The following is a 27,105-nucleotide window of genomic DNA, read 5'->3' as shown; positions in this document are numbered from 1 at the left end:
TTTCGTTGTGGGAATGAAAGTATTTTTTGAACTATTAAAGCCACTTCCTATTTAGTGTTAGCACTATTTAAAAGAAACCATGACTATCATTCAAGCACAGCTCATCTGAACACTTGCTGTCAGACGAGCGAACAATGGAATTACAGGACATTTATGAAAATGTTGCAAATGATGATATTAAGGACACACCTGGACCTCCAACACAGAATCACAGCCAGGATGAAGGAAAAGATGGAAAGTGCAGTAAGTAGAAAGTTTCATTTGAAGAAGAAATTATGTTGTTAACGTTTGAGGAAATGAGAAAAGTTACTTATAAATGCAATCTTTTTTCAAAGAACAATGTGTCCATGTTTCTGCTTTTTGTGTTCAAATTTTACATAAGTAATTTTATTTAACTTTTCAACATATGTTCTTATTTGCATATTTTAGATATTCCACTATCATTATCAACGAATACAAGTTTTTGTTAAAAAGGCCTGTGTATTATCTAAAGATACTGTATTGCCAGCAAACTCTGTTCTAGCACAAAACCTCATGCAGTTTCATAACTTCAGCACAGCTTTTGATAACACACTAGATTTTTACAATTATAAACATTATGGATTCAATGTATATGTATAATGTAAGTGTATTTTCTAATGTTGTATCTGTAGCCTGTATTACTGCAACAAGGGTGAATTGAAACATGTATCGTGCATTGTTTGCTGTTGAATTCATTGATTGTTAAAAGTACTCAATTGAAAGAAGATCATACTGTTGTGTTTCGGATTAAACTGAATGTTCTCATTACATATTACAATAATCTTGTTTTTGAAATAATGATTATGGACTGAAATGTGTATAACTGTAATGAAAGCATGCGATCAGTTCGGATTTTTGTACTAAGAGTTTTGAAAATGTATTACACAAAATCCCCAGTGTTAAAATAACATTGCTCAGTGTTTATATAATCCACACTCAGAGTGTTAAATGAATAATTGAGTGATGATTGACCATTATTGAAGACATCTGATGATAACAAGCACAATCACTGAAGGATTTTTGTTTAAACGAATGAGGGAAATTTGTTATTATCATCAAGCAGCCAATATACTTAATAAATCGCAAGATTAAAAGTGGTGAGGCGCTTCACTAAAGCTGAATCCACCCATTGCTAACAATCACACTCAAACCTCAAGAACTAGCGCGTGAATAACAGTGACATGCTTCATGCAGCAATGCATTCTGGGAGGAACTGATGAGTTTTGTATGTATATGCATTTGTATGCCCAGAATGCATTGCGGCATGAAGCATGTTAAAATCTTATTGTACACAGATTTGATTATTATATTAAACACTCAAGATTTTCTGTTTAAACTGCTGTAGGAACTCCTGGATTGTCCTGATCATTAAAATTGATCCCAGAGACTAGTCCCTAGATGAAAACAGGCCACTATATTAGAACAACTTTGTCATTATCAACAAGCAGCCAACATACCTGATCACATTTCCTCTTGTAATAATAAATACTTATATTGCTGTTACTAACACCTACAGCAGTCCGAGAAAAACTAATAGCAAATTGTCAAGGCCAAAGAGCTCAACTAAAGCAAACACTGACCTCCACAATGGTGACCACACCAAACTATTACTTTCAAACAAACTCTTTTAAGAGGTTCAGTCTTGTGTCTGCTGGGAAACTTCCCGCTAAAACTGTATAAGAATGTTAGGGGATAATGCTCTGTGAGATCAGTGTGTTGACTGGGAACGCTCCAGTTTGGCCTGTTTAAGTGTGTTTGAGTTTATTTGAGTGCTCACATGTTCCTCTTCTTGGAGCTTTTGTTTGAAGATAACATGTGGTTGAATGTACAATACACAAACATAGTAATATGGGTCTGCAGGGAGTTTTTAGGTTGGTCTGCAAGTCTTTATTCTTGGTAAAGGCCAGTGCGATATGAAACCACTTCTTGTTTAGAGTTCGCAGCATTTCAAAAATAGAGATAACAGGAAAATAATGCAGCAAAGTTTATTTCTAGAAGAAAATAGCATCATAAGTCCAGCTTAAGTAAGCTCAGTGATGGTTCATTTTTATTGTAAAAAGCACTCTTCATTCTGAAGATCACAGCTCATCTGTGTGTGTGTACGGTCCAACATAACAGCAGATTATGGAAATAGACACTGTTTATGAAAATACTGAACGCAGAGACATTAAGAACACAACTGGACCTCTCCTTTCAAAAATAAAATATATTTCCCAATACATGATTGATCAATATTTTAATGATATAACAGAATATTTGAAAATAAACAGAATAATATATTGTGTTAATATATTGAATAATAAATAAGGAATTGCCACTTTCCTTACATTGAAAAATATGTGACAATATATTTACTATTACTAATATATCATAATGTTATATTCAGTAATACATTTCATAATATATGTATATGCGATCAGATATGATACTGCACGCACGTCTAATACATTGCAGATATATTTACTAACATATCATAAACACACACAGTCCAACAAATATATTACATTTAAGAATAACTTACATTATTCATGTTCCACGTAACTAGTTCATAAAAGCACAAATGCATAATAACACTTTTGTCAGAGATATTATAATTTTTTTTTATATATATATACACGCAAGTATTACTTTTAAAAAATATTAATCTCCACAGCCAATCATCAAGCTCACCACAGGCTCAACTCTTCAGCACAATGGTGACCCCAATGCATTGCAGTATATTGAAAAATATAAGCACTAGTTTCCCATATATAAAAATGTATAATGTAATATATCGCATTATATTTTGCAGTATAGTCCCATATATTTTTGGTAAGGGCAGTGTCAAATTAAATCACGTCCTGTGTAAATTTAGCACTACATAATACGAACTCTTAAATGTAGTCATCATTCTGAGAAACACTTATCTGTCAAGACAAACTGCAAGACACAAGAACAAATAAAGGAATTAAAGGACTTTTATGAAAATGCTAGAAATGTTATAGACACAACTGGACCTCAAGGTTAGATCTGGAAATTGCAGAATGTGTATGAATGTTTGAAGCAGAGTTGGCATCAAGGTGTCAGGAAAGGAGAACTGTTAGATTTCTGTCACGGTTTTCTAAGACCAATATGTCAATATTTCTGCTTTTATATGAAATGTATAAATAGAATTTATTTTTATTTTGTCAGTTTGTCAGTTATGTTCTTGTTTGCATATTTTTATTCCAGATGTTCGCTGTTATAAAACAAAATACTCTTAAAGAGGTCATATACTGGATTATTTTATTATTTTATAATGTTTCCTGAGGTGCCCTTATAATGTTAGTATGATTTTAACATAAAAATCGGTCATAATTTAGAAATAAAAGGCATTTTTTCAAGCCTGATTTTAGCCTCTGATTTGAACGCTCGGTTTTAAGGGGCGTGTCTGCTGTGAGACTTCAGTGTAAACGCCCACTACTGTGATTGGCTGCTGTGAGACTTCAGTGTAAACGCCCTCTACTGTGATTGGCTGCTGTGAGACTTCAGTGTAAACGCCCACTACTGTGATTGGCTGCTGTGAGACTTCAGTGTAAACGCCCACTACTGTGATTGGCTGCTGTGAGACTTCAGTGTAAACGCCCACTACTGTGATTGGCTGCTGTAAGACTTCAGTGTAAACGCCCACTACTGTGATTGGCTGCTGTGAGACTTCAGTGTAAACGCCCACTACTGTGATTGGCTGCTGTGAGACTTCAGTGTAAACGCCCACTGCTGTGATTGGCTGCTGTGAGACTTCAGTGTAAACGCCCACTGCTGTGATTGGCTGACATGTTTGCATATTAAATAGCTAGTATTACTTGTGGAATTCTCTCTAAAACTTTTACTACGCTTTTACCATTACAGCTATCGAGATTAAGGTCCTACAGAGAAACAACATGAAGTTGATTGTTTAGTCACTGGCTTGATTTACTGAATCAAGTTGATTTACTGATGCGTAAACAGTATTGAACAATTTTGAGAGATAATCTGTCTGAATTTGAATAATTACATCAGAAATCACTGACCACAGATCAGGCATTAGAATAAACATGACTAGCCTTTTATTTACCCGGACAATTAAAAAACACTCCTGTTTCAAAGCACCTATAATCAGCTCAACTCTGACAGCCTGGTGGAAATTCCACAATATTACTAACACAAAGCTTTCCCATCTGAAACTCACCCCAATTTGGAATAACCCTGATTTCATTTGCAATAATAAAACACTCAATTTCAATTCCTGGAAAGATAAAGGTATTACTCATCTGCAACATATTTTCATCAATGGCAATTTCTCTACATGTCCAGAAATTTGGCATCACCGATAAACAATTCCTACAATATCTACAGATTAAATCATCAATTAAATCATCAATTAAACCAACCACTAACACTCCAATGGTAAATTTAGAACTCGCTCCACCTATATCAAAACTAATTAATATTTCATCCTCAAAAAAACTACTATCTAAAATCTACAAAATAGTGATACAAACAGACATTATCATAAATCTCCCCACTGCTAAATGGGAATCGGATTTATCTATTCACACTGATGCCGATTTCTGGACTCAAGTCTGCAAAAACACTTTTTTCATGACCAAAAACACTAATTTACAGCTAATACAATACAAGACTATCCACAGGACTCACCTCACTGGACGGAAATTATTTCATATGGGCTCCGCTTCAGACATCTGTTCACACTGTACTCAGAACTGCAGGGACACATATATTCATGCTCTCTAGCACTGTACTCCTATACAACAACTCTGGGAAAAGGTTACAGGGATTTTATCCGCTTTCTTTGGTTGTTCCATCCCGTCGTCCCCATCTCTTTGTCTACTTGGAGACATCTCCACAATCAACCTGAATATCGTGAATAGTAAAACTCTGCTGGTCGCGTTAGCTGTCGCCAAGAAAACTATCTTCATAAATTGGAAAACAAAAAACAAAATTCATATCTCTATTTGGAAAAAACTACTTTTGGATCACATCTCAGTAGAAATATCAAATCACTCCTCTGGAAAAAAAACTCAATTGATTCACCATCCATTTGGCTAGCACTTTCTAAATTTCTAAATTCTTAGCTCCGTTGGCCCCCTCTGACCGAGACTCAGTTTTCGAGACTCAGTTTTCGCGATTTCATTTATCACTCATCAATATTAGTAAACTTGCTCTATTGTCGTTTGCCATACCCCTTTACCACTTAGATAACTCATTTCTCACAATATAACATATCTACAGCATTAGGGACAAATCAGCAGGACGGGGATAATTTTTTCACTCTCCACTACAAACCTTAAAACGCCTCCCTATATCTTATTTCCAGAATGGCACACCCACAACCTGTAATTTTCCTCTGTACGGCTTTAGCCTCCAGGGGCATGAGACTGGCTCCCTGGTGGGGGGTTGGCTGGATGGGCTGGATGGGCTGGGGGGGTTACCTTGAGGGAGAGCATGCCTCACCTCTTAACCGCGCCTCCACGAACCTCCTCCTCCACTGTAACTGCTGGGGCTGGCTCCACTCTGCACACCTCACTTTTTAATGCTCCTCATTTTAGATGACCAACATTCACATTCATATTTAAGAACTGGGATGTGCTGTGTGGAGGGCCTGAAGAAGCTCTGCACTGCTGTCCTCTACCTCTTTTTAATGCATCTCATCATACATTTAATCACACAATCAATCAATATGTAGGGAAAAGGGTGGTGCTTGGGATGGATCTGAATAAGTTCTACCCCCTGCGCGGCACCTCTTTTAATGCACTTAGACCTCATTTAGACTTAGAAGGCACATATTACAGGGATAGTGGGGTGTGTAAATGAGCTGGCCCGTCAGTAGGACAACAACTGATGATGGGAGCAGGGGAGGGCAGAGGTGGGGAGGGTTTCTGGGTTTCCCCCATCCCCACGAAGCCCCACTCCACCCCTGGGATTACTGTGTTCCTCGGCCCCGGTGAGGGCTGGAGCAGTTTGAGGAAAGATCCGTTGAGCCTGACCCAACCCAACCCAACTCATCCCCTCCTATAACTATGGGACAGTACTTTAACTTTAATTATAACAACCAATACTACACCAGTCCTGCTGATCTCAACATTCAAACACAGAACACTTAATCATACACAAACATACACGCACGGTCATGTTTATTCCTACGCACTCACACACACACACACACACACACAGGTTTATTCATACGCGCACACACACACACACACACACACACACACAGGCACTCACACGCACATACACGCCCTCCTTTTCCAACCTTATGGTAACCAACCCCCTTTTTTTCTTTTTTTTTTTTTTTCTTATGTTGAATGTGTGAAACATGCTCTCTCCATATTTTTATAATATCAAACAATCATTGTATGTTGTATGTTTTATGTCTTTTACACTTTGTTTGGGTTTTGTACGTGTGAAGTTTTGCCAATTAAAAAAAAAACAAAAAAACATGAGTAGCCTAGTTACATGTTTGTGGCGCTGCTGGCAAATCCATATCAAAAAAGTCTGTTTGCAAAGCATGTGCCGAATTTTACCAAATAATTCACAGTGAAATAGGCACCAAATACAAACAAAACAAAAAAACACTATCCTAGCATTATGATCATTTGGAAGGTAATGTTATTGATCCTGTGTCGATCTTTTCTTGTTCTCACCGTTCACTAACGTGGGCGGGGCCAAAGACGCGGTGATATAGACGTAGGCGTTGATATTCTTCTGCAAAGGCCGTCATTTTCAAAAAGCTGCTCTGTGACGTCACAAGTACACAGCAAAATCCCCAGTGTTAAATCAACACTGCTCGGAGCATATATGGTCCCACTCTACAGAGTGTTAAAATAACACTGAATCAGTGTTAAAGTTAATGAGATAATTAAGTGATTAATTAAGTGATGATTGAACATTAATGGTGAACACCTGCTGTCAACAAGCACAATCACTGAAGAACAGAGAAACACAAGAACTACAACTGACTTTTAGTCACAGCTTTAAATTAAATCAGCTGAAGATAAAAATAAGACACTCAATCTCTAAAGATTTCAGCAGAGGAGGATTAACAACTCCACAAACAGCATTACCAGCTTCACTAATTACTAACCAGACTGACTTTATTTCTGGTATATGTCTATGGACAAAAGTTTAGATGTCGATGTTTTAAAAAAAAAAGGTCACCATTATGGTGATCAGTTTCCCCTTCAGTTGGGCAGTTTGACTCATGGCATTTTAAGTACAATTTTGGTCTTTGTAACAATATTTACCAAAACTCATAATATGTTACAAAAGAAGCTAAAAATATTAAATGTCCAGGTGTTATCGTTTTCATTATTATAAAGATGAAAGATTCACTAATCTTATCCCTGACAAAAAACAAAAGTTGTTATTAGTTATTAATAAAAGTCACTTTTTTTTGACACAGAGCAGTCATCCTGAATTAAACATTTGATATACATTTCAGATTTTTTTTGAAAATTATTATTTTTAAATTAGAAACAACAGACATCAATAATCAGAGTATGAATCTCAACAATGGTGACATGCTTCATGCTGCAATGCATGCTGGGAGCCATGATTTTTATACTATGGTGCCTCCCATAATGCATTGCGGCATAAAGCATGTCACCATTAATGAGATTCATATGGGGATTCTTGATGTCTGTGTGTTTGTCCAAAGATTACTTTCCCAATTATAAAAAAATTAAGATTCAGATTGATGACTGATCTATAGACCGAAATGAATGTTATTGAAAATCTATTAATACCAAATAACCATTTTCAGTAAATGATAAACTTTTTTGATTTTTGTACTTGTTGAAAACTATAGGCCTATCACCTGACCATCTTTGTTGCTGGCTTTCTTTGCAACCTTTGTGTGTTTTGGTAAACACTGTTACAATGACCATGAAATCAAATAATAAAAAAATAATCAAATTGCACAACTAAAGGCAACACTGTTCACCATAATGGTGATTTTTAAATGGTGACTAAAACATCAACATCTAAACCTCTGTTAATTCTCAATAAAACTTCTGTAGACGTCTGACAGAAATAAAGTCAGTCTGGTTAGTAATAAGTGAAGCTGGTAATGCTGTTTGTGGAGTTGTTTAATTTGAGCACTGTTGAGATCTTCACAGATTGAATGTCTTATTTTTATCTTCAGCTGATTTAATTTAAAGCTGTGATTAAAAGTCAGTTGTAGTTCTTGTGTTTCTCTGTTCTTCAGTGATTCTGCTGGTTAACAGCAGGTGTCCAACATAATGTTCAATCATCACTTAATTAATCACTTAATTATCTCATTAACTTTAACACTGATTCAGTGTTATTTTAACACTCTGTAGAGTGGGACCATATATGCTCCGAGCAGTGTTGATTTAACACTGGGGATTTTGCTGTGTATCCACTGTTAAGATCCTGTCGTTTGCTGGCCTTGGTTTCAATAAAAGCAGTTTTTGGAACATCAAGAAAGTTTTTAGTTTTGAAACGTACAGGGTATTTTTATATTATACCAAACTCTTAGAGAGAGAGAGATTTATTTATCCTTTCAGAAAATTGTTATGTGCCATACATACAGCACATCTGATACATTTATACAAAGACAATAAAACTATTTGACAAGACAGAATACAAAACAAAATATACAACAACATTTCCCTCAGCCCAACCACCCCCGCACATACACTAGATAATAAAGTGTAGTTACCGGTATGCATACTGCGACAGTCCAGCTGGAGAGAAAGTGCATGGTGCTATTTAAAGTGCTGTCCTGCAGGTAAAAGGATCAAGGAACATTTGAATTCTCATGACCTCTTTAAAAAGCTCCACTTACAAAGTTTTGACTTTAAACAATATTTCTGACAATATGGAGTGTATTCATTCATATTTGTGTTTTGTTCCTGTTTTTCAGGAGGAAGCAGGTGTTTGGTGTTGGTCATAGTGTGTCTCGGGATCCTTTGTCTTCTTCTGATTGCTGGAATGATACTGCAGTTCTTTTTTCAGGCCACTTCTAAACAAGGTTTTTGTTTTCTTCTAGTCTTTCCCCATCTTTTATGTATACAGTTTTAAATAGCTTGTATTTATTTTAGGATTTCTGTGGGGTCCAGATGTCTTGTTCATATACAATGATTCAAAAAACTGGTCTGAGTGCAAGCAGTTCTGCAGAGATCGAGGAGCTGATCTGGTCATTATCAACACTGAAGAGAAGCAGGTGAGTTCCCTTATCGAGTCGGTTTCTTGACATTACGTATGGAAGGTTTTCCTTTTCTATTTTAGGTTAACCTTTTTCTCGAAATGCTGAAGCCTGATTGAATCACTTTTGCTTGCAAATAGCCAATGGTGTTTGTGTGTGTGTGTGTGTGTGTGTGTGTGTGTGTGTGTGTGTGTGTGTGTGTGTGTGTGTGTGTGTGTGTGTGTGTGTGTGTGTGTGTGTGTCTGTTAGTGAAAGAGAGGAATCACAATTATTTCTGATTTTATTCACACACAGAGGCGCATAACTTCTTTAGTCAAGGAGAGAGTGTGGATTGGTTTGTCTGACTCTGAGACTGAGGGGATCATGAAATGGGTGGATAATTCAATCCTGAAACAAGGGTAAGTGATAAAACACTCACAGAAATCCACTGTGGATTTATTTGTTTGTATTTTTATTCTTATTTTAAAAATAAGACCATCAAAAGCTTCAGATTGCTTGAAGTTTTGGAGTTCTGAATAATTGAAAATCTGACACATTTTATTCAGGTTTTGGTTAAAAGGTGAGCCAAATAGCTATGGCAGAGATGAGGACTGCATCATGCTTGATCCTGAAGGAGACAGTGTGAACAACTGGCATGATTTCCTCTGCTCAGATAGGATCAAATGTATTTGTGAGAAATAGGTTTTATCCATTCCTGTCATGCTTTTACTTGTGTTATCTTGTGGAATCAGTCTTATTTTGATCACACAAATCATTATTAAGATTCCTGTCTTTTAAAACTGTCAGTTTATTTCATCATGAACTGCTTTCATGTGAAATTCTGCACTTTACATCTGATGTGTTCCTCACGTGCTCATGAGAAGATATTAGGATAAACATTTTTCTAGCTGTTATTATCCGTCTCATTATTGGCCTGAAAGTGTTTATGTGAAAATCACAGTAAAGTACAGAAGTCTAAAGTCTCATTGCTCTGATTCACCCTATTATTCTGATATTGAGTGACTGCGAAACTGCTTTTGAACTGCTTCAGTTTTATTAAAATGGTCAGTTGACATTATTATCTCAGCATTTTGTTTTTATTTCATATTTCATTCTTGTGTATCTGTTTATTACACTATGGATTATTCTGATATTGAGAATAATATTATTAGATTAAAGTCGAGAGGGGATTGTGCCTTTGCTGTTATCGGTTCATCCCTATATCCCTGAGATCGTTGACCTCTTTATATCAGTTTAAACTCAAACTAAAGTTATATCTCTTGGACCGGCATTTCTCTAAATTTTTAATGTGGGTTTAACTATATTGTTTAATTGATATTTTGCTCTTCTTTTCACGTTTCCCATTTGTTTTGTTATGTAAAGCACAGTGGTCAACTTCTGTTGTGTTTACTTGTGCTATATAATTAAAGTAAAGAAAGATCGAGTGACTGCAAAACTGCTTTTTAACTGCTTCTGTTTTATGAAAATGGCCAGTTGACCATTATTATTATCTCAGCATTTTGTTTTTATTTCACATTTCATTCTTGTGCATCTGTTTATAGCAATATTTGCTCCAGTCCAGCAGGGGCAGCAGAGAGCAGGTTTATCAGACTGAAGTGATCAGAGAGGAACAGAAACATCAGATTTAGGCACTTTCTGCTGTTCCTGCATCATCAATACAAAGCTCCAGTTTGGCCTGTTTAAGTGTGTTTGAGTTTATTTGAGTGCTCATAGATTCCTCTTGTTGGCGTTTGAAGCGGATAACATGTGGTTGAATGTACAATACACACACACAGTAGTGTGAGTCTGCAGGGAGTTTTTAAGATGGACTCCAACTCTTTATTCTTGTCGAAGGCCAGTGTGAAATGAAATCATTTCCTGTTTAGGGTTAGCACTATTTTAAAAACACTACTCATCATTCTAAAGATCACAGCTTATCTGTGAAGACGTATTGTCCAACACAGCGAATAATGGATTCAGACATTTATCAAAATGTTGAACGCAGAGATATTGAAGACACATTTGGACCTCGAACACCAATTCGCAGCCAGGATGAAGGAAAAGATGAAAAGCGCAGTAAGCAGAAAATGACTTTAAAGCAGAAATGGTGTCGCAGATTATGTTGTTAAGGTGTCACTAATGTTTGAGGAAGTCTCACACACAATATAAAAAAAAAAATCTAAAAACAATACATCAATGTTTCTGCTTTTATATGATGTATTAATTACATTTACTTTTTACATTGTCGATATTTTACCGTATAGCAATGCTTGTCTTATAAAAGGAAGCACTATAAGTCAAAGGTAAATTTGAAACTTAAAGTCCTGTGGTGAAAATCAAGCTTTTAACGTTGTTTATATGTGTTTTTACAGTGGTGTGCCGTCAGAACCAGTAGGGACATCATTTTTGTCACATTGATCTCAATCAGTTTGTAAAAATTGTCAAAATATAAGCAAAAAGTACAAATTAAAGAAAATAACCAGACAATTCAGCTGCATAATTGATTCATGCTGCAATGCATGCTGGGAGTCGTGGCTGATTTTTTTTTTTTTTACTATTCTGGTACCCAACATGCATTGCAGCATAAAACTTAGGATTGTCACCATTGTTGAGATTCATACTCCGATTCTTGATGTCTGTGTGTGTGTCTAGCTGATCTGAAAATTCAAAATGTTCTTAGTATAAACTTTTTAAAATCCTTCATATTTTCTAAATCAGTGGTTCTCAAATCCAGTCCTCGCGACCCACTGTTCTGAACATTTTGTATGTCTCCCTTATTTAATACACCTGAATCAGATCATCAGCTCGTTGGAGAGACTCCACACAGCAAAATCCCCAGAGGTAAATTAACTCTGCTCAGATAACATTTGGTCCCTCTTTACAGAGTTAAAATAACTCTGAATTAGAGTTAAAGTTAATGAGATACTTAAGTGATTAATTTAGTGATGATTGGGGATTAATTATGAACACCTGCTGTCAACAAGCAGAATCACTGAAGGAAAGAGAAACTCAAGAACTACAACTGACTTCAGCCACAGCAAGTTCTCAGCAGAGGAGGATTAAACAACTCCACAAACAGCATTACCAACCTCACTTATTACTAACCAGACTGACTTTAATTCTGTCATACGTCTACAGAAGGTCTTAGTGAGAATTAACAGAGGTGTAGATGTTGAGGATTTATTTACATTTTTTGGTTACCATTCTGGAGACCAGTGTTTCCTTTAGTTGGGCAGTTTTACTCTTTATTTGTTTTGTGTGAGTTTGTGGTTTTTGTAACTGGTTTTACCAAACATGTAAATTGTTACAAAGAAAGCTAGAAACAAAGATGATCAGGTGATATCAGGGGCGTAGAATTTAGTAGGGACGCTAGGGACGTGTCCCTACCAATATCCAGTGATATTGATATATATCCCTAGCCAGGGACGGACTGGGACTAAAAAATGGCCCTGGACTTTGACTATGCCCGGCCCAAAGCAATCAGCGCGCGGAAACTCGTCAACAACAACAATAACGCCTGGCATGAGTGTCACAAGACTTTAATTGTGGCTCATGATACTATACCATCCAAATTATTATCACTGATGTTGACTAGATGTGTTAAAAGCATATTATTCTAGATTAACTTGAATACTCACATATAAATGGAGGTCTCAACAGTCAACACACTGCAGTCCTGTGTAAAAAAAACTTTAGGCTGTGACTGTCTGACTTGGGGCGCTTAAAGTAATTTAAAGTTGAGCTGGAGTGGGTGTCTTTCTCTGCTCGTGGTCTAAGCTCAACCTGAATAAACAAATGATGGAATGGATAAAAAAAAAGGTTTTATTCCAAGATAGCATGGAATAGATTATACAATTATATATATATTCCATGCTGTCTTAAAATGAAATGATTACTTAATAATCTTAATTAATTTATGCAGTAATTAATCTTACTGCACAAATAATAATACCACATCTAAATTAAAATACACCATTACAAATGTAACTTCTGTATTCAAAATCTTTAAAGTTTGTAAGCATTAACTGTAATGTTACCAACATTTTTAAAAGTAAAAGCACAACATATTTCTTAATATTAGCTACTGCATGTGGCATTTTACAGCTAAAATGTTGAAGTTTAGCTGTTTTAACTACTGTAATCATTAAAAATGTAGCAACCTGAATATCACTTCCTAACATCATCCCTAGCAAGTAACTCTCTTTCTCCTCTCATGTTCCATACTTACTTGCCCCTGGATCTACCTGTGGAAGCAGCTCATCTCTCTGTCCCTCATCATCGCTGGTGGCATGTTGCTGCACATCTATCTGGCTCACTTATTTCACTGCTGCTAATATTTAACTGGTGCTGCTGCTGGCTGTGCTGCTAAATATTTCAGTTAGTTTGCGACATTTAGCGGCTTCAGTATCGAAATTCCGCAAAATTTTTTTATCTCGCCTTCTCAGCCCCGCCCTTTTCTTTCCGCTTTTTTACCCGCGGCCGCGTTAACAGGGAAAAAAAAACAGGTGATGACTGCATGCGTGGCGGGTGGTGGGCCGGCCCGCCGGCCGTCCTGGAGTACCGGCCGTTCTGTGATTCTCCAGATCACACAGATGGCCAGTCCGCCCCTGTCCCTAGCAATAATTTCGATCAAAACTATATAATGATGTCCCCGTCCCCACCAATATCAAAATCAAACCTATGCCACTGGGTGATATAGTTTTCAATTGTAAAAAGTAGAGTAATGCACTTCTCTCATCACTGTCTTAAAGTGGTTATTGGATATTAGTAGATTATTTTCAGAACGAAACTCGCTACAGATTGGATATCTGAATTTAGAATTTTTAAAAAACTTTATAGGGATTTTTTTTCTTTTAAGACACAGATTTCAATAATCAGCATATGAATCTCAACAATGGTGACATGTTTCATGCCGCAATACATCCTGGGTTTTGCATCCATTTTTATACTATTGTGGCTCCCAGCATGCATTGCGGCATGAAATATGCCAACATTGTTGAGATTCATATGCTGATTCTTGATGTCTGTGTCTAAAAAAAATTATGCATTTTAAAAATCTAAATTCAGATTGTCTGATCTGTGGTAAGGGAGTATTGTTAGTGAATATAATATATTAACATCAAATAACCACTGTTGGACAGTGATTAGATAAGTGCATTATTCTACTTTTTGTTGTTGAAAACTTTTTGCCTTTGTTCCTTGCATTCTTTGTAACAATTTACATGTTTTGGTAAAACCAGTTACAAAAAACACAAACTCACAAAAAAAAAAAAGAGTAAAACTGCCCAACTAAAGGAAACACTGGTCTCCAGAATGGCAACCAAAAATGTCAATAAATCCTCAACATCTACACCTCTGTTAATTCTCACTAAGACCTTCTGTAGACGTCTGACAGAAATAAAGTCAGTCTGGTTAGTAATAAGTGAGGTTGGTAATGCTGTTTGTGGAGTTGTTTAATCCTCCTCTGCTGAGATCTTGCTGTGGCTGAAGTCAGTTGTAGTTCTTGAGTTTCTCTTTCCTTCAGTGATTCTGCTTGTTGACAGAAGGTGTTCATAATTAATCCCCAATCATCACTTAATTAATCACTTAAGTATCTCATTAACTTTAACTCTGATTCAGAGTTATTTTAACTCTCTGTAGAGAGGGAACAAATGTTCTCTGGGGATTTTGCTGCGTGGAGTCTCTCCAACGAGCTGATGATCTGATTCAGGTGTGTTAAATAAGGGAGACATACAAAATGTTCAGAGCAGTGGGTCGCGAGGACTGGATTTGAGAACCACTGTTCTAAATGGCAAATTTCAGAAAAATATAATTCTGTAGAATTACAATAACACCAAAATCAAAAATATAATACATCAATTAATAACATTAGACAACACATGAGATCAGTGAATTGGGCCACTATGATTGACACCATTAACAAGCAGCCATAGTCATCTGATCCTGTATTTTTTCAGCTTTTTTGCCATAGCAAATGTATTTTTAAGACACAGCTACCGCAGCCAAAGAAATACTAATGTTCAAAGGTCAAGAGCCCAACTAAAGCAAACACTGATCACCATCATGGTAACATCAAATGACAATAAAATGACATCTAAACCTCTGCCACCTTTCAATGAGTCCTTCTGTAGATGTAAGTAAAGTCAGGTTAGTAATAAGTGAATCTGGTAATGCTGTTTGTGGAGTTGTTTAATCCTCCTCTGCTAAGATCTTTTGCTAAGATTGCATTTATTTTATCTTGATTTCATATTTTTTTCTGTTCCTCTTGTTTCTCTTTCCTTCAGTGATTCTGATAGTTAACAGCAGGTGTTCCTCAGTGTCTCAATTAACTTCGAAAATTAACTGAATTAACTATGAAATTATTCACTCAGTCAAGTGGACTGTAGTAGTGAAAAAGGCAATAGTGAATGAGGGTATAGGGTGATTTGGAACACAGACTCTGAGTGTCGACTTTGAGCGCTGTTAATTCACAGTATATTCCTGTAGGCTAGTTTCTCGAAAACAACAAATATCACCCAGAAGGCATTTTTTTACGGTATATTACTGTTTTAATGAAAAACAGCATGTTACTGTAAAATTTGGCCGTTTTTTTACAGCAATGTTTTACAGTGCACTGTAAAAAAATTCTGTAAAAAAACAGCCAAATTTTACAGTAACATACTGTTTTTCATTAAAACAGATCAGCTAGACACACACACAGACATCAATAATCGGAGTATGAATCTCAACAATGGTGACAATCAGAAGTTTTATGCTGCAATGCATGTTGGGTACCAGCATAGTACAAAAAAATCAGCCACCACTCCCAGCATGCATTGCAGCATGAATAAATTATGCAGCTGAATTGTCTGGTTATTTTCTTTAATCTGTACTTTTTGCTTTTATTTTTGCTGTTGGTTTTGTATTGACTTTTAGTAGCGTATTCTGTGATGTTCAGATTTTATGTTATCTTTTTTGTTGATTGTCACCATTGTTGAGATCTAAAGTTAAAGTCAAGGGTCAGGAGCCCAACTAAAGCAAACACTGATCTCCATAATGGTAATGTCAAATGAAACAAAACAACATCTAAACCTCTGTTAATTCTCAATAGGAATTTCAGTAGACGAAAAAATTAATTAAGTCAATCTGGTTAATAATAAGTGAAGCTGGTAATGCTATTTTTTTTAGTTGTTTAATCCTTCTCTGCTGAGATCTTCAGAGATTTCATGTCTTCTGTGGCTGAAGTAAGTTGTAGTTCTTGTGTTTCACTTTTTTATCTTGTTGTTGTTTCTCTGTACTTGTCAGGTGTTCATCACTAATGCTCAATCATCAGTTAATTAATCACTGAATTATATAATTAACTTCAACACTGCTTCAGTGTTACTCCAACACCCTGTAGTGTGGACAAGTGTTCATTTAAAACTGAAGATTTTGCAGTGGGGTTTAAAGGGTTAAATGTGTCAAATAAAAAAAAAACAGAGTGAAGTGTAATTTAACGGTAATCAACTGTAAATTAATTTACGGCATAAAACTGTAGAAAAACAGCATTATACTGGCAACCACAGCTGCCAGTAGATTACCGTAAAATCAAGGAAAAACAGCAATATTCTGTAAAATTTAACAGTCAGGTTTACTAAACAAAATAAGTTAATTTCACTGAAATATTAGTAAAAGTTCATAGAAAAAAGTTTTGCGAAGTCAATAACTGATAAAGAGAGTAAATATTAAACTGAAGTGTTTTATGTGTTTTGCACAAGATGATACAGGAGAGATCTTTTAGTTTAATTCATTAGTTTTGTGGGTCACCATTGTGCTGGAGAGTAGAGCCTGTGCTTCAGTCAAAGATGAGCAGAGTAACACTGATGTTATGCTGCCCGTTGCTTTATTTAAACGCAGGAACTGTGTAGTTGCTGATGCCGTGACAATCTCGTTGCTAAATACTTTAGCACATACATGTGTGCTACTGTTCGCTAAATGCTAACTGCAAAGATTTTAGTTAATGTCATGTTTTTAATTCATTCACGATTACACATTAGATGTTTGCAGCATTATATTAAGAGATATTCATGTTCAGTGGACTCAAATGAAGTTCACAATACTATCAGTTTAAATACTCGTTTTTAAACTTGAACTGTTTGAAGCAATCGGTTGCCCAAATGATACGAGTTACCTTCCATTGTATTTTTACAGTAACATGCTGTAAAAAAGGAGAGCTGTAAAAATAACGGTAGAGGCCTGTAAATTAACAGTACTTTGCTGGCAACCACAGCTGCCAGTAGATTACTGTTATTTTACAGCGCAATTTTTTATCCAAAAGTTGTGTATTTTAATGGTCTAGTGGTAGAACTTTTGCCAAGCGTGTCAGAGGTTCTGGGTTCTAATCCGCACTCGTATATATATATATATATATATATATATATTAAGGGTGTCACGATTTCGATTTTAAATCGAAATCGATCGAAATTAAGTCATAATTTCGATCATCGAATTAAAAAATAAAATCGTCGATGCTGCCACGCCCCCATGTCACGTTCGGTCGGCTTGTCAAGCAGAAAAAAACACGCGTGTTGAAATGCTGCGAGTCAACCTCCTCTGGATGCCGCACACCCGACGAGAAGCGCCGCGTCTATGACAACTCGAGGTATCGCCATATCGCACACACCGGAGGAGAAGCGCCGCGTCTTTGACAACTCGAGGTATCGCCATATCGCACACACCGGAGGAGAAGCGCCGCGTCGCGTCTGTGACAACTCGAGGTATCGAACACCGGACGCGCACTTTCATGTTTATGGCCTGCAATATTATGTTTAAGGACATTATGGAATTAAGATCATGTCTATATGAGGCTACTGTACAACGTTGCTTAGTCTGCACTTTATCTCAGAGAGCGTCCGTTAACTGAATGTATCCTGAAAATCTGATAACATCAGCAATTTTCATTCAACCAGCTGATTTCTGTAGCCTAAATGAATGTAAAACATATATATTGCAGCAAGTAATAACGACGATTTGACACAAATAAATGTATATAAAATCTATTAATTTAAAATAAATGTAATATAAAACTATGTGAATGGCGCTCTCTGGCGCGGCAGGATTAATTTTGAACAAGGTCTTGAGCCGTTGCTGCAGCGTCGCGGACAGACGCCGAATGGCGCCGCCGGTGTGTGTGTGTGTGTGTGTACACTCTCAGAGAATAAAGTGTTAAAATTTTAAGTGGCTCTGCGCGACGCATAGATGTATCTGTTAAACTGTTTGTCTGTTTGTTTGTTTGTTTTGTTGTGAACTTGAATGTCATCTTCTCTGAAGAAGACTGCAGTTACAAAAGAGAAACTAGATCGCAGGTTATTTTGCTTAAGTTTACAATTGACTGAAGATATAAGTATTGTTAAATTATGTTCTTAATACATTTTTTAAATTTGACAGTGGTAGCCTACATTGTGAACAAAGGTCAGATATTATGCATAAAAGTTTGGTCTAATAATGCATAGCAACCTGTGCTTAAAAAAAAAAAGAAAAAAAAAAAGTAAAAACCGAGAATCGAATCGAACTGTGACCTTAGAATCGAAAATGTAATCGAATCGAGGATTTGGAGAATCGTGACACCCCTAATATATATATATATATATATATATATATATTTTTTTTTTTTTTTTTTTTTTATTATCAATTATAAATAATAATTTTTATTATTTTTTTATTATGCACTCAATAAAAAAAAGGGGGGGGGGGGTATGTTGATCGTCACTGAAGGCCCTGACTAAAACCCCACGGTACGCTACTGTGTTTTTAATATGCTTTAAGACAAACCATGTGCAGATTCATAAGTCAACACCATTGCTGAATATTTTCTCTTTAAAACTGCAGTGAACCAAAGACAGTCTCAAAAAAACAGTTTGAAATCGCTGGTGTTTCTGACATCACAAACTACCTTGTAACCAATCAGATCAGATCAACGTGCCGGCGGGCGGGCTTTAGCATATCATCATTACTATGCTGTAAAGCAGGGGTGCCTCAAGAAAAGCAAAGTTATCCCGGTATATTTTTTTATTGATATGAAAATTGGGTACATTTATAAATATAGCGGGTGAATTGTGTATATAATATATATGTTATGATGAACTATATGCCTTTCTCCACTGAAGTTCTGATTGTTAGAAGGTAGACTGAGATGGCGAACGGGAACATGGTTGTGTAACATTAGCAACACATTATTAGCTCTTTGATAACATAGTCAGGCAAAAGGCTGATCATATTAATTACCGTCATGTGTCTGACGCTGTAGAGAGTGATACATAAAACGCATTCTGATACATCGACCTGTAGACGAGCCCGTATAATTCACTCTTCCACTTCTTCTGAATCAGTTTCTGGTTCAAATATATATATGGCTGAATTAAACCAGTATTTCCACTTGACATTGTGCAGCGTTTACTACAGTAAAGTAAAGTGGATCTCTGAAAGTGGTGCTCAGTGATCTGCCAGCGATCTGAGATGGTGTGAGTGAGTGGAGGCGGGGCTAATTTACATATTCATGGTTCCGCATATACTAAATGAAGCAAGGGTGTAGAGTTACATTCCATTTATTTTAAGGCATGATTAATTGACTACAGGGGGGATTTAACTTAGCATGAAATTTACTGTATACACTGATATGTGTGTGTTTTGTCTCTGTTTGTCAGGAGGAAGCAGGTGTTTGGTGTTGATGACAGTGTGTCTCGGGCTCATCTGTGTTCTTCTGCTGGTCTTCATCACACTGTACATCACCACCACAGCAGAGAGAGACCTGTTAAAGAGTTACAAGAACACAGTTGAAGAGTTCAATCACACTATCAACAGCTTACAGGACAAGAACACTGATCTAATGACTGAAAAAGACCAACTGAAGAACAACTGCAACTCTTTGAATCAGAAGAAACTGGAGCTGGAGACCAGAGTCAATGAACTCAGTGTTGAGAAAAGCCAGTTACAGGGAAGTGTTGATGCTTCGAATCAGAAGAAACTGGAGTTAGAGACCAGAATCACGTCTTTGAGTGAGGAACTAAAGAAGGAAAAATCTAAACAAGGTCAGTATTTTCCAGTGTACGAATCTGTTTTTAAGTAGATTCTTTTTCCATAAATTTCTTTATCTTAATCCATTTTTTAAAATTTTCTTTTAGGAAATCTGTGTGGCCCTGTATGTTTCTTCATGTCCAGTGAGTCGAAGAGCTGGTCTGAGAGCAGGCAGTTCTGCAGAGATCGAGGAGCTGATCTGGTCATTATCAACACTGAAGAGAAGCAGGTGAGTGTGTGTGAGTGTGTGTTAAAAAATCACACTCTTTACACGACACACCGTTTTCAACTAAAATCGGGAAACTTGTTATGCATTTTGGGCGTTCAAAGTACAAGTTTTGTATTTCGTGTAAACTACAAAAATGCAACTTTGTGAAAATGTGTATGCGTGTAGTATTTCTGTACAAAGTGACATCGCCAATACATACAGCGATAGCTTTTTAGTCGTTTTCACTTATCCGTGTGAACAGGGATCGTTTTAACAACACTGTGGCCTGTACATGATAAACAGATCAGATCATTGCTTTTTCATTTTTAGTTCATCCTTGCAGTGTAAAGGTACCCTTATTCCTGTTTATATTCACACACAGAGGCACTTAACTTCATTCATCAAGGAGAGAGTGTGGATTGGTTTGTCTGACTCTGAGACTGAGGGGATCATGAAATGGGTTGATAATTCAACACTGAATCAAGGGTAAGTCCTAAAACCAGTGCAAATGTATTTCAAACATGAGACTCACGGCCTCTAAAAAATTTCTGAAGACAAAACTCTTCCACAAACACCACAACCAAAGATTATTTGCAAAACAAAATGCTTATTAAGCTTTTGCACTTTCACTTTTGCTCTTGCGTCTGTGCTAAATTTACTCTTGTTCCACATGTTGTTCAGGTTTTGGTATGAAGAGGAGCCAAATAATGCAGGTGGAGACGAGGACTGTGTTGAACTGATGCCTTCAGACTCCATCCAGAACTGGAATGATCTCCCATGCTCTGCCCAGATGAAAGGGGTTTGTGAGAAATAGGGTTAATCCTGTATTGTCTTGTTTTTAATTGTGTTATTTTACGGAATCAATCTTAAAATTTCGGATTGAGGTTCCTACAGTATCTTTTAACATGTCTGCTAATTTAATTTTATTCAAACTGGTATCAATTTAATTTGATAATCTTCTATTGTTCTTCTATACATCAGTGTTGAAACTGCACTTGTAGAGATAATATTTATCAGATAATATTTAAAGATCAACACCACTTTAATAACAGTCGTTCCAAACGAAACTAAAAGTGAGCAACATAACCACGAAGTGCCTCTCTCAGGACTGTTAGCGAAGGTGCTCACTTTGAGGAAATCACCATTTATGAGCATGTGTGACACAGTGTTAGTTTGAAAGATAGATGGCGGGATATTTCGAACTTACATAGAATATAAATATAATAATTCAAGTTGTAATACAGTGTTGTCTAGCATGCACAGTATTTAAATTTGTGTGTAAATGGGTTTAATTGTACGCATGTTGAAATCTAAAGAAGAAATGCTACATTTATGAAGATGAGTTGGCAGTCTTCCTGGTTGAAATGATCAGTGTGTTGTAGTTTGAATGTTTTATGAGCATTATTAGGTATAATTTACATCGTCAGTCAGTAATTAGTTGTTTCTTCTTTTGGCAAATGTTTTGTGTATTGATTGTCTTGCTGTATTTTTCCAGACAGCAACAGTTTCGCCCCAGATCAGGCCCACATCTGGTACGCGTTGAATCCATACAGCCCAGATGTGGTCCGGATCTGGGCCGAAACTATAATATATTGCTGTCTGGGTTGCTTTCTTGTCTGTGTTCAATAGATGTAAACATGAAGGCATCAATTCAATGTCTCTGTTCTTCTGATCATCATCCTCTGTCACTGAGCACTACAGTAGTGCACCTAAAAATAAAACAGTTTAAGAAATGAAAAGGACTTAATGTGTCACATAAAATAACCACTGTTAAAGCTGTATGCCAGAAAGTGTGCTTATGTTTATACACTAGAGGGGGCTAAAGATCATTCTCACACAGTGGACAGTTTATTCGAGAACTTGTGGACTTGCAGGATTAATTCATCGGTTTATCTCTCAGAAAGTTTTACATTTGTCACTTGAGGCAGTATAAAACATTTAAAGAAAAAGCCTGTTACAAAGGCACAGATCCAACATTTTTCTAATTTCCATTGTGTAGAAGTGAAGATACTTATAAGGACAACTCTATGAAACCAGGTTAGTTGACTATATCCGCTGACAAATGCCAGTAATAGAGAATTTTTCAATTTCAAACTTTATTGTCATATCCACAGGAAACAGTCGTCACACAGTACAATGCAATTCTTATTCTTATCAGACATCAATTAAACACCCTACAACACAAATAACAAGTGACATAGACATCAAAGAGACATAAATAAAGTGCATGTATGTGCCATGTAAACAAAAAAAATCAGTGCAAAGTATGCAAAGGTAAGTTGTCAGTAGTTCGCTTCCATGTCCCTCTGTCTGTGTGTGTGTGTGTGTGTGTGCGTGCGTGCGCGTGTGTGTGTGTGTGCGTGCGTGCGTGCGTGCGTGTGTGCGTGCGTGCGTGTGTGCGCGCGTGTGCGCATGCGCATGCATGCAAGGTGGGGTGGATCATTGCACCTCTCAGGATCAGAGGGCAGTTTGCAGTGTTGGGGGAAGGGGCAGTGGGTAAGTAACATTCACAAGCCTGATGGCCTGTGGGTAAAAGTTGTTTTTCAGTCTTGTTGTCCTTGCTTTCACACTTCTGTAGCGTCTTCCAGATGGTAGAAGTGTGAATATGTTATGCTGGGGGTGGCTACTGTCCTTAATGATGTTGTGGGCCCTCCTGTTGACCCTGATCTGGTAGATCTTCTCCAGTGATGGTTTCGGCTGTTCTCACCCTGCGGTCCCGTGCTGTACAACTGCCGAACCAGACTGTGATGGAGCTGGTGAGGATACTCTCGATTGTACATCTGTAGAAGCTGCTGAGGATTTTGCCTGGCATGCCAAATTTCCTCAGCCTTCTCAGGAAATACAGCACAGAAGTTTTGACTAAAGAGTTTTTCTGATCTGGAAAGAATGTATTTTACCAGCCAAAATGGGGATTTCACTCACTACATGTGGTTGGATGTTCAAGATGATATAGAGGTTAGGTCTGAGGAGAGTTTCAGGAAGTCTATATTTACATTAAAGACCATATATTCACATGAAAGACCAGTGTCAAATGAAATCACTTCCTGTGTAAAATTAGCACTATATAAGGTGGACTATTAAAAGTAGTCGTCATTCTGAGAACACGGATCATCTGTCGAGACGTACTGCAAGACACAAGAACAAATAATGGAATTAGACGACTACTATGAAAATTCACATCACATAAATATTATGGACACAACTGGACCTCAAAGAAACATCCAGGATGAAGGAAGGGCCCGAAATCAGAGTAAGCAGAGTATTTAATTTGGGTTCATGAAATGAGAACTGTTAGATTTCAATCATTGTTTTGTGTATTAACAAATAATTATTTTTACTTTTTACTTTTTTGCAGCATATGTTCTTGTTTACATATTCTACAGTAATGTTACAAATGTTAATTTAAAACCTTATATACAAAGTTCTGTGATCAAATTCTAGATGGTCTATAACGGCCGTTTCACACCGCAAGCGTGAGCGGTGTGTATTTTTGTCAGTGTGCATGTTAATCAATGTTAACACCGCGAGCAGGAGCAGAGCGTGAGCGTCAAGCAGGAGCGTCGCGTAAGCAGCAGTGAAGCGGGGGTTTCAGCGCCGAGTCTATTTTTGCTGCGCTGCTCACGCTCAATTAAAGTGAAAGCACACTTTTGATGGACAAAATAAATATGATTTCATAACAAAAAGTGCCCAAAAACACACAGAATTTGCATGTCTAGTCCGATAAAGTCAAGGGAGAAGCCCACAGAGAGTGATAAAGTTGCTCATGGACAGATAATACTCGCGCTCTCCGTCTCTGCGAGATTCGGAAGGGAATGATTCAGATTTCTCTCGGCACAGCCACTAGAAGACTGACAGCTGTCAGACAGGTTTGCTCACGTCACATCTACGTCGTCAAGCTCAGTTTGAGCCTGCGTACGCTCGGCCATCAGGAAGTGATGCTGCTAATTGACGTCACTTTTCTCCGTTGAAACCTATGGGGTCGCTGTGTCCAGATTATACTGTGTAGGCCTATGTGTGAAACGGCCATAACCTAGTCTGCTAGCAATGACATCATCTCTATAGGGCACAGCTGATTGGTTCCTGCTGTAGTAGCCAATGAGCTCGCTGCTCAACATTCAAATAGTTGCCTATATCATTTGCTGTTGTCATGACAGAACTGACAATATGGAGTGTATTCACTGATATTTGTGTTTTGTCAGGAGGAAGCAGTTTGGTGTTGATCACAGTGTGCCTCGGGATTCTTTGTCTTCTTCTGATTGCAGCCGTCACACTGCAGCACTTTCAGTGCACTTCTCAACGAGGTTAGTTGTATGTACATTTCTTTTTTATAGTCTTTTTCTTCTTCTTTTATGTACACTTTTTGACAAGTTGTGTTTCTTTTAGGATTTCTGTGGGGTCCAGATGGCTTGTTTATGTCCAACGAGAATAAGAGCTGGTCTGACACCAGGCATTACTGCAGAGATCGAGGAGCTGACCTGGTTATTATCAACACTGAAGAGAAGCAGGTGAGTGTGTGTGTGTGTGTGTGTGTGTGTGTGTGTCTTTGTGTGTGTGTGTGTGTGTGTGTGTGTGTGTGTGTGTGTGTGTGTGTGTGTGTGTGTGTGTGTGTGTGTGTGTGTGTGTGTGTGTGTGTTTGTGTGTGTGTGTGTGTGTGTGTGTGTGTGTGTGTTTGTGTGTGTTGTTGTGTGTGTGTGTGTGTGTGTGTGTGTGTGTGTGTGTGTGTGTGTGTGTGTGTGTGTGTGTGTGTGTGTGTGTGTGTGTGTGTGTGTGTGTGTGAGACTGTTAATCAATGAGAAGAATCACACTTACTCCTGTTTTTATTCACACACAGAGGCACATAACTTCATTAGTCAAGGAGAGAGTGTGGATTGGTTTGTCTGAGATTGAGACTGAGGGGATCATGAAATGGGTGGATAATTCAATCCTGAAACAAGGGTAAGTGCCAAAATACTCTCAGAAATGCATGTGTATTTATTTATTTTTTTCAGTCTTTTTAATTCCCATTTTAAAAATAAGAACATCAAAACCTCCAGAAAAATGCTGAAGACAGCTTTTCCACAAACAGCAAAACCACGAAAGGCACTTTCACTTCTGCTTTATGTTTACTCTTGAAATGCAGTACTGAGATTACTGTTCATTTATGATTTGTGTATTTGTTGCTTGTGACATTCCTAAATTGTTTGTTGTTTAGTTGAGGTTATAATTAAATATCTGACACATGTTATTCAGGTTTTGGGTTGATGGTGAGCCGAATAACTATCGTGGTGCAGATGAGGACTGTATTGAACTGGATCCTCAACACACCCTGAACAACTGGAATGATCTCAAATGCTCTGAGAAGAAAAAAGGGATTTGTGAGAAATATGGATCATCCTGTTTTTTTTCATGCTGAAACTTGTATTATCTTATGGAGTCGATCAATAGTGATCACATAATTCATTATTAAGAGTCCTGTCTTTTAAAACAATGCAAGTTGAATTCATCAAGCATTAACTGCTTTCATGTGATCTGTAATGCTGCACACTTTAGATCTGATGTGTTCATATCTTGCTCCATTATAAGCCGCTGTTAATTATAACTTCTTCTGGCTGTTATCATGCATCTCATTTGTTAGTCTGAAGTGTCTGTGAAACTGCTTTATGTTGTATTGCTTTTGTTTTCAATAAAATGGTAAAATAATAACAATAACAATAATTACCATAGTAAACTTTTTTTTTTCTTCACATTTCATATAATAGCTTTTTCATTGCCAATGTCTGAACAGCTTGAGAGCTTGTAAATAAATATCAAAGGCCTCATTCATGAAACACAAGTAGAACACATGTTTGTGTAAATTGTTTGTAAAGCAGCTCTGTCGTAAATTTTCAGATTCACGAAAATGTTTTATTTCATATCAAGTTTTTTATATCAAGTTGTGTTTTTTAGTGTACACCTGCTCCCCATGTGTAAATGGCGCGTAAAACTTTGAACGCTTTGTGCAAAGTGATGCACTTTATTTTAATGTATAGGCCTATATATAATGCATATGCATAATTTTTAATGCAATATTTATTCTAAACCTCTGGTAATTCTCAATAATAACTTTTATGACAAATTGGTTTGTAATACAATATTTTTTAAATTACAGGCAACCACATCAGGCAGGTTTTTTAAATATTAAGATACAAATATAAAAATATTATTACCATATTTTTTACTGTAAATCGCTTGCAACCAGCTGCCAGTTTTTTACCGTAAACTTTAGTTCAATGCCTTAAAACAAATATTTCTACCATATTTTTTTTACAGTAAAGTACTGGCAACCACAGCTGCCAGTTTTTTACCGTAAATTTTAGTTCAATGATGTAAAACATAAAAATTGCTACTGGATTTTTTACGGTAAGGTACGGTACATACAGTGTATTTACTGTAAAATTACATGAAATGTCCCGTGAAAGCTATTACAGTTTTTCACTGTATATAGTAAGGGGGAAAAACTGATTTTTTTACAGTGTATGTCTCAAATATACTTCATAATCAAACTATTATAGCAGTGTAATTTTAACACTTATTACACTTATTATTTATTTAACACAATTTTAACAGCCGATGCAAACATATCCACATCGTTACGATCAGATGCTTTCTGAACTTCTGTTTTCTCACCGCTGTCATTTTTGTGTTTATTTTGTTACTG

The 27,105-nt window shown here is 36.8% G+C and overlaps 1 protein-coding gene across 1 annotated transcript; it reads left to right on the top strand.

Annotated features, from left to right (window-relative positions):
- On the top strand, positions 1-25,957 carry LOC307000500 (C-type mannose receptor 2-like). Its single transcript, XM_079616133.1, has 10 exons — positions 1-243; positions 19,852-20,235; positions 20,329-20,450; positions 20,812-20,915; positions 21,111-21,228; positions 23,104-23,185; positions 24,629-24,730; positions 24,813-24,934; positions 25,261-25,364; positions 25,659-25,957. The coding sequence occupies exons 1-10, from the start codon at positions 135-137 to the stop codon at positions 25,819-25,821; spliced, it is 1,410 nt and encodes a 469-aa protein (XP_079472259.1). The 5' UTR covers positions 1-134; the 3' UTR covers positions 25,822-25,957.
- Positions 25,958-27,105: the final 1,148 nt, after the last annotated feature.

Source organism: Phoxinus phoxinus, assembly GCF_949152265.1.
Source record: "Phoxinus phoxinus genome assembly, chromosome: 6".
NCBI lineage: Eukaryota > Metazoa > Chordata > Actinopteri > Cypriniformes > Leuciscidae > Phoxinus > Phoxinus phoxinus.
The sequence above is the reverse complement of the archived record's forward strand: the minus strand, read 5'-3'. Positions and strand labels throughout refer to the sequence as shown.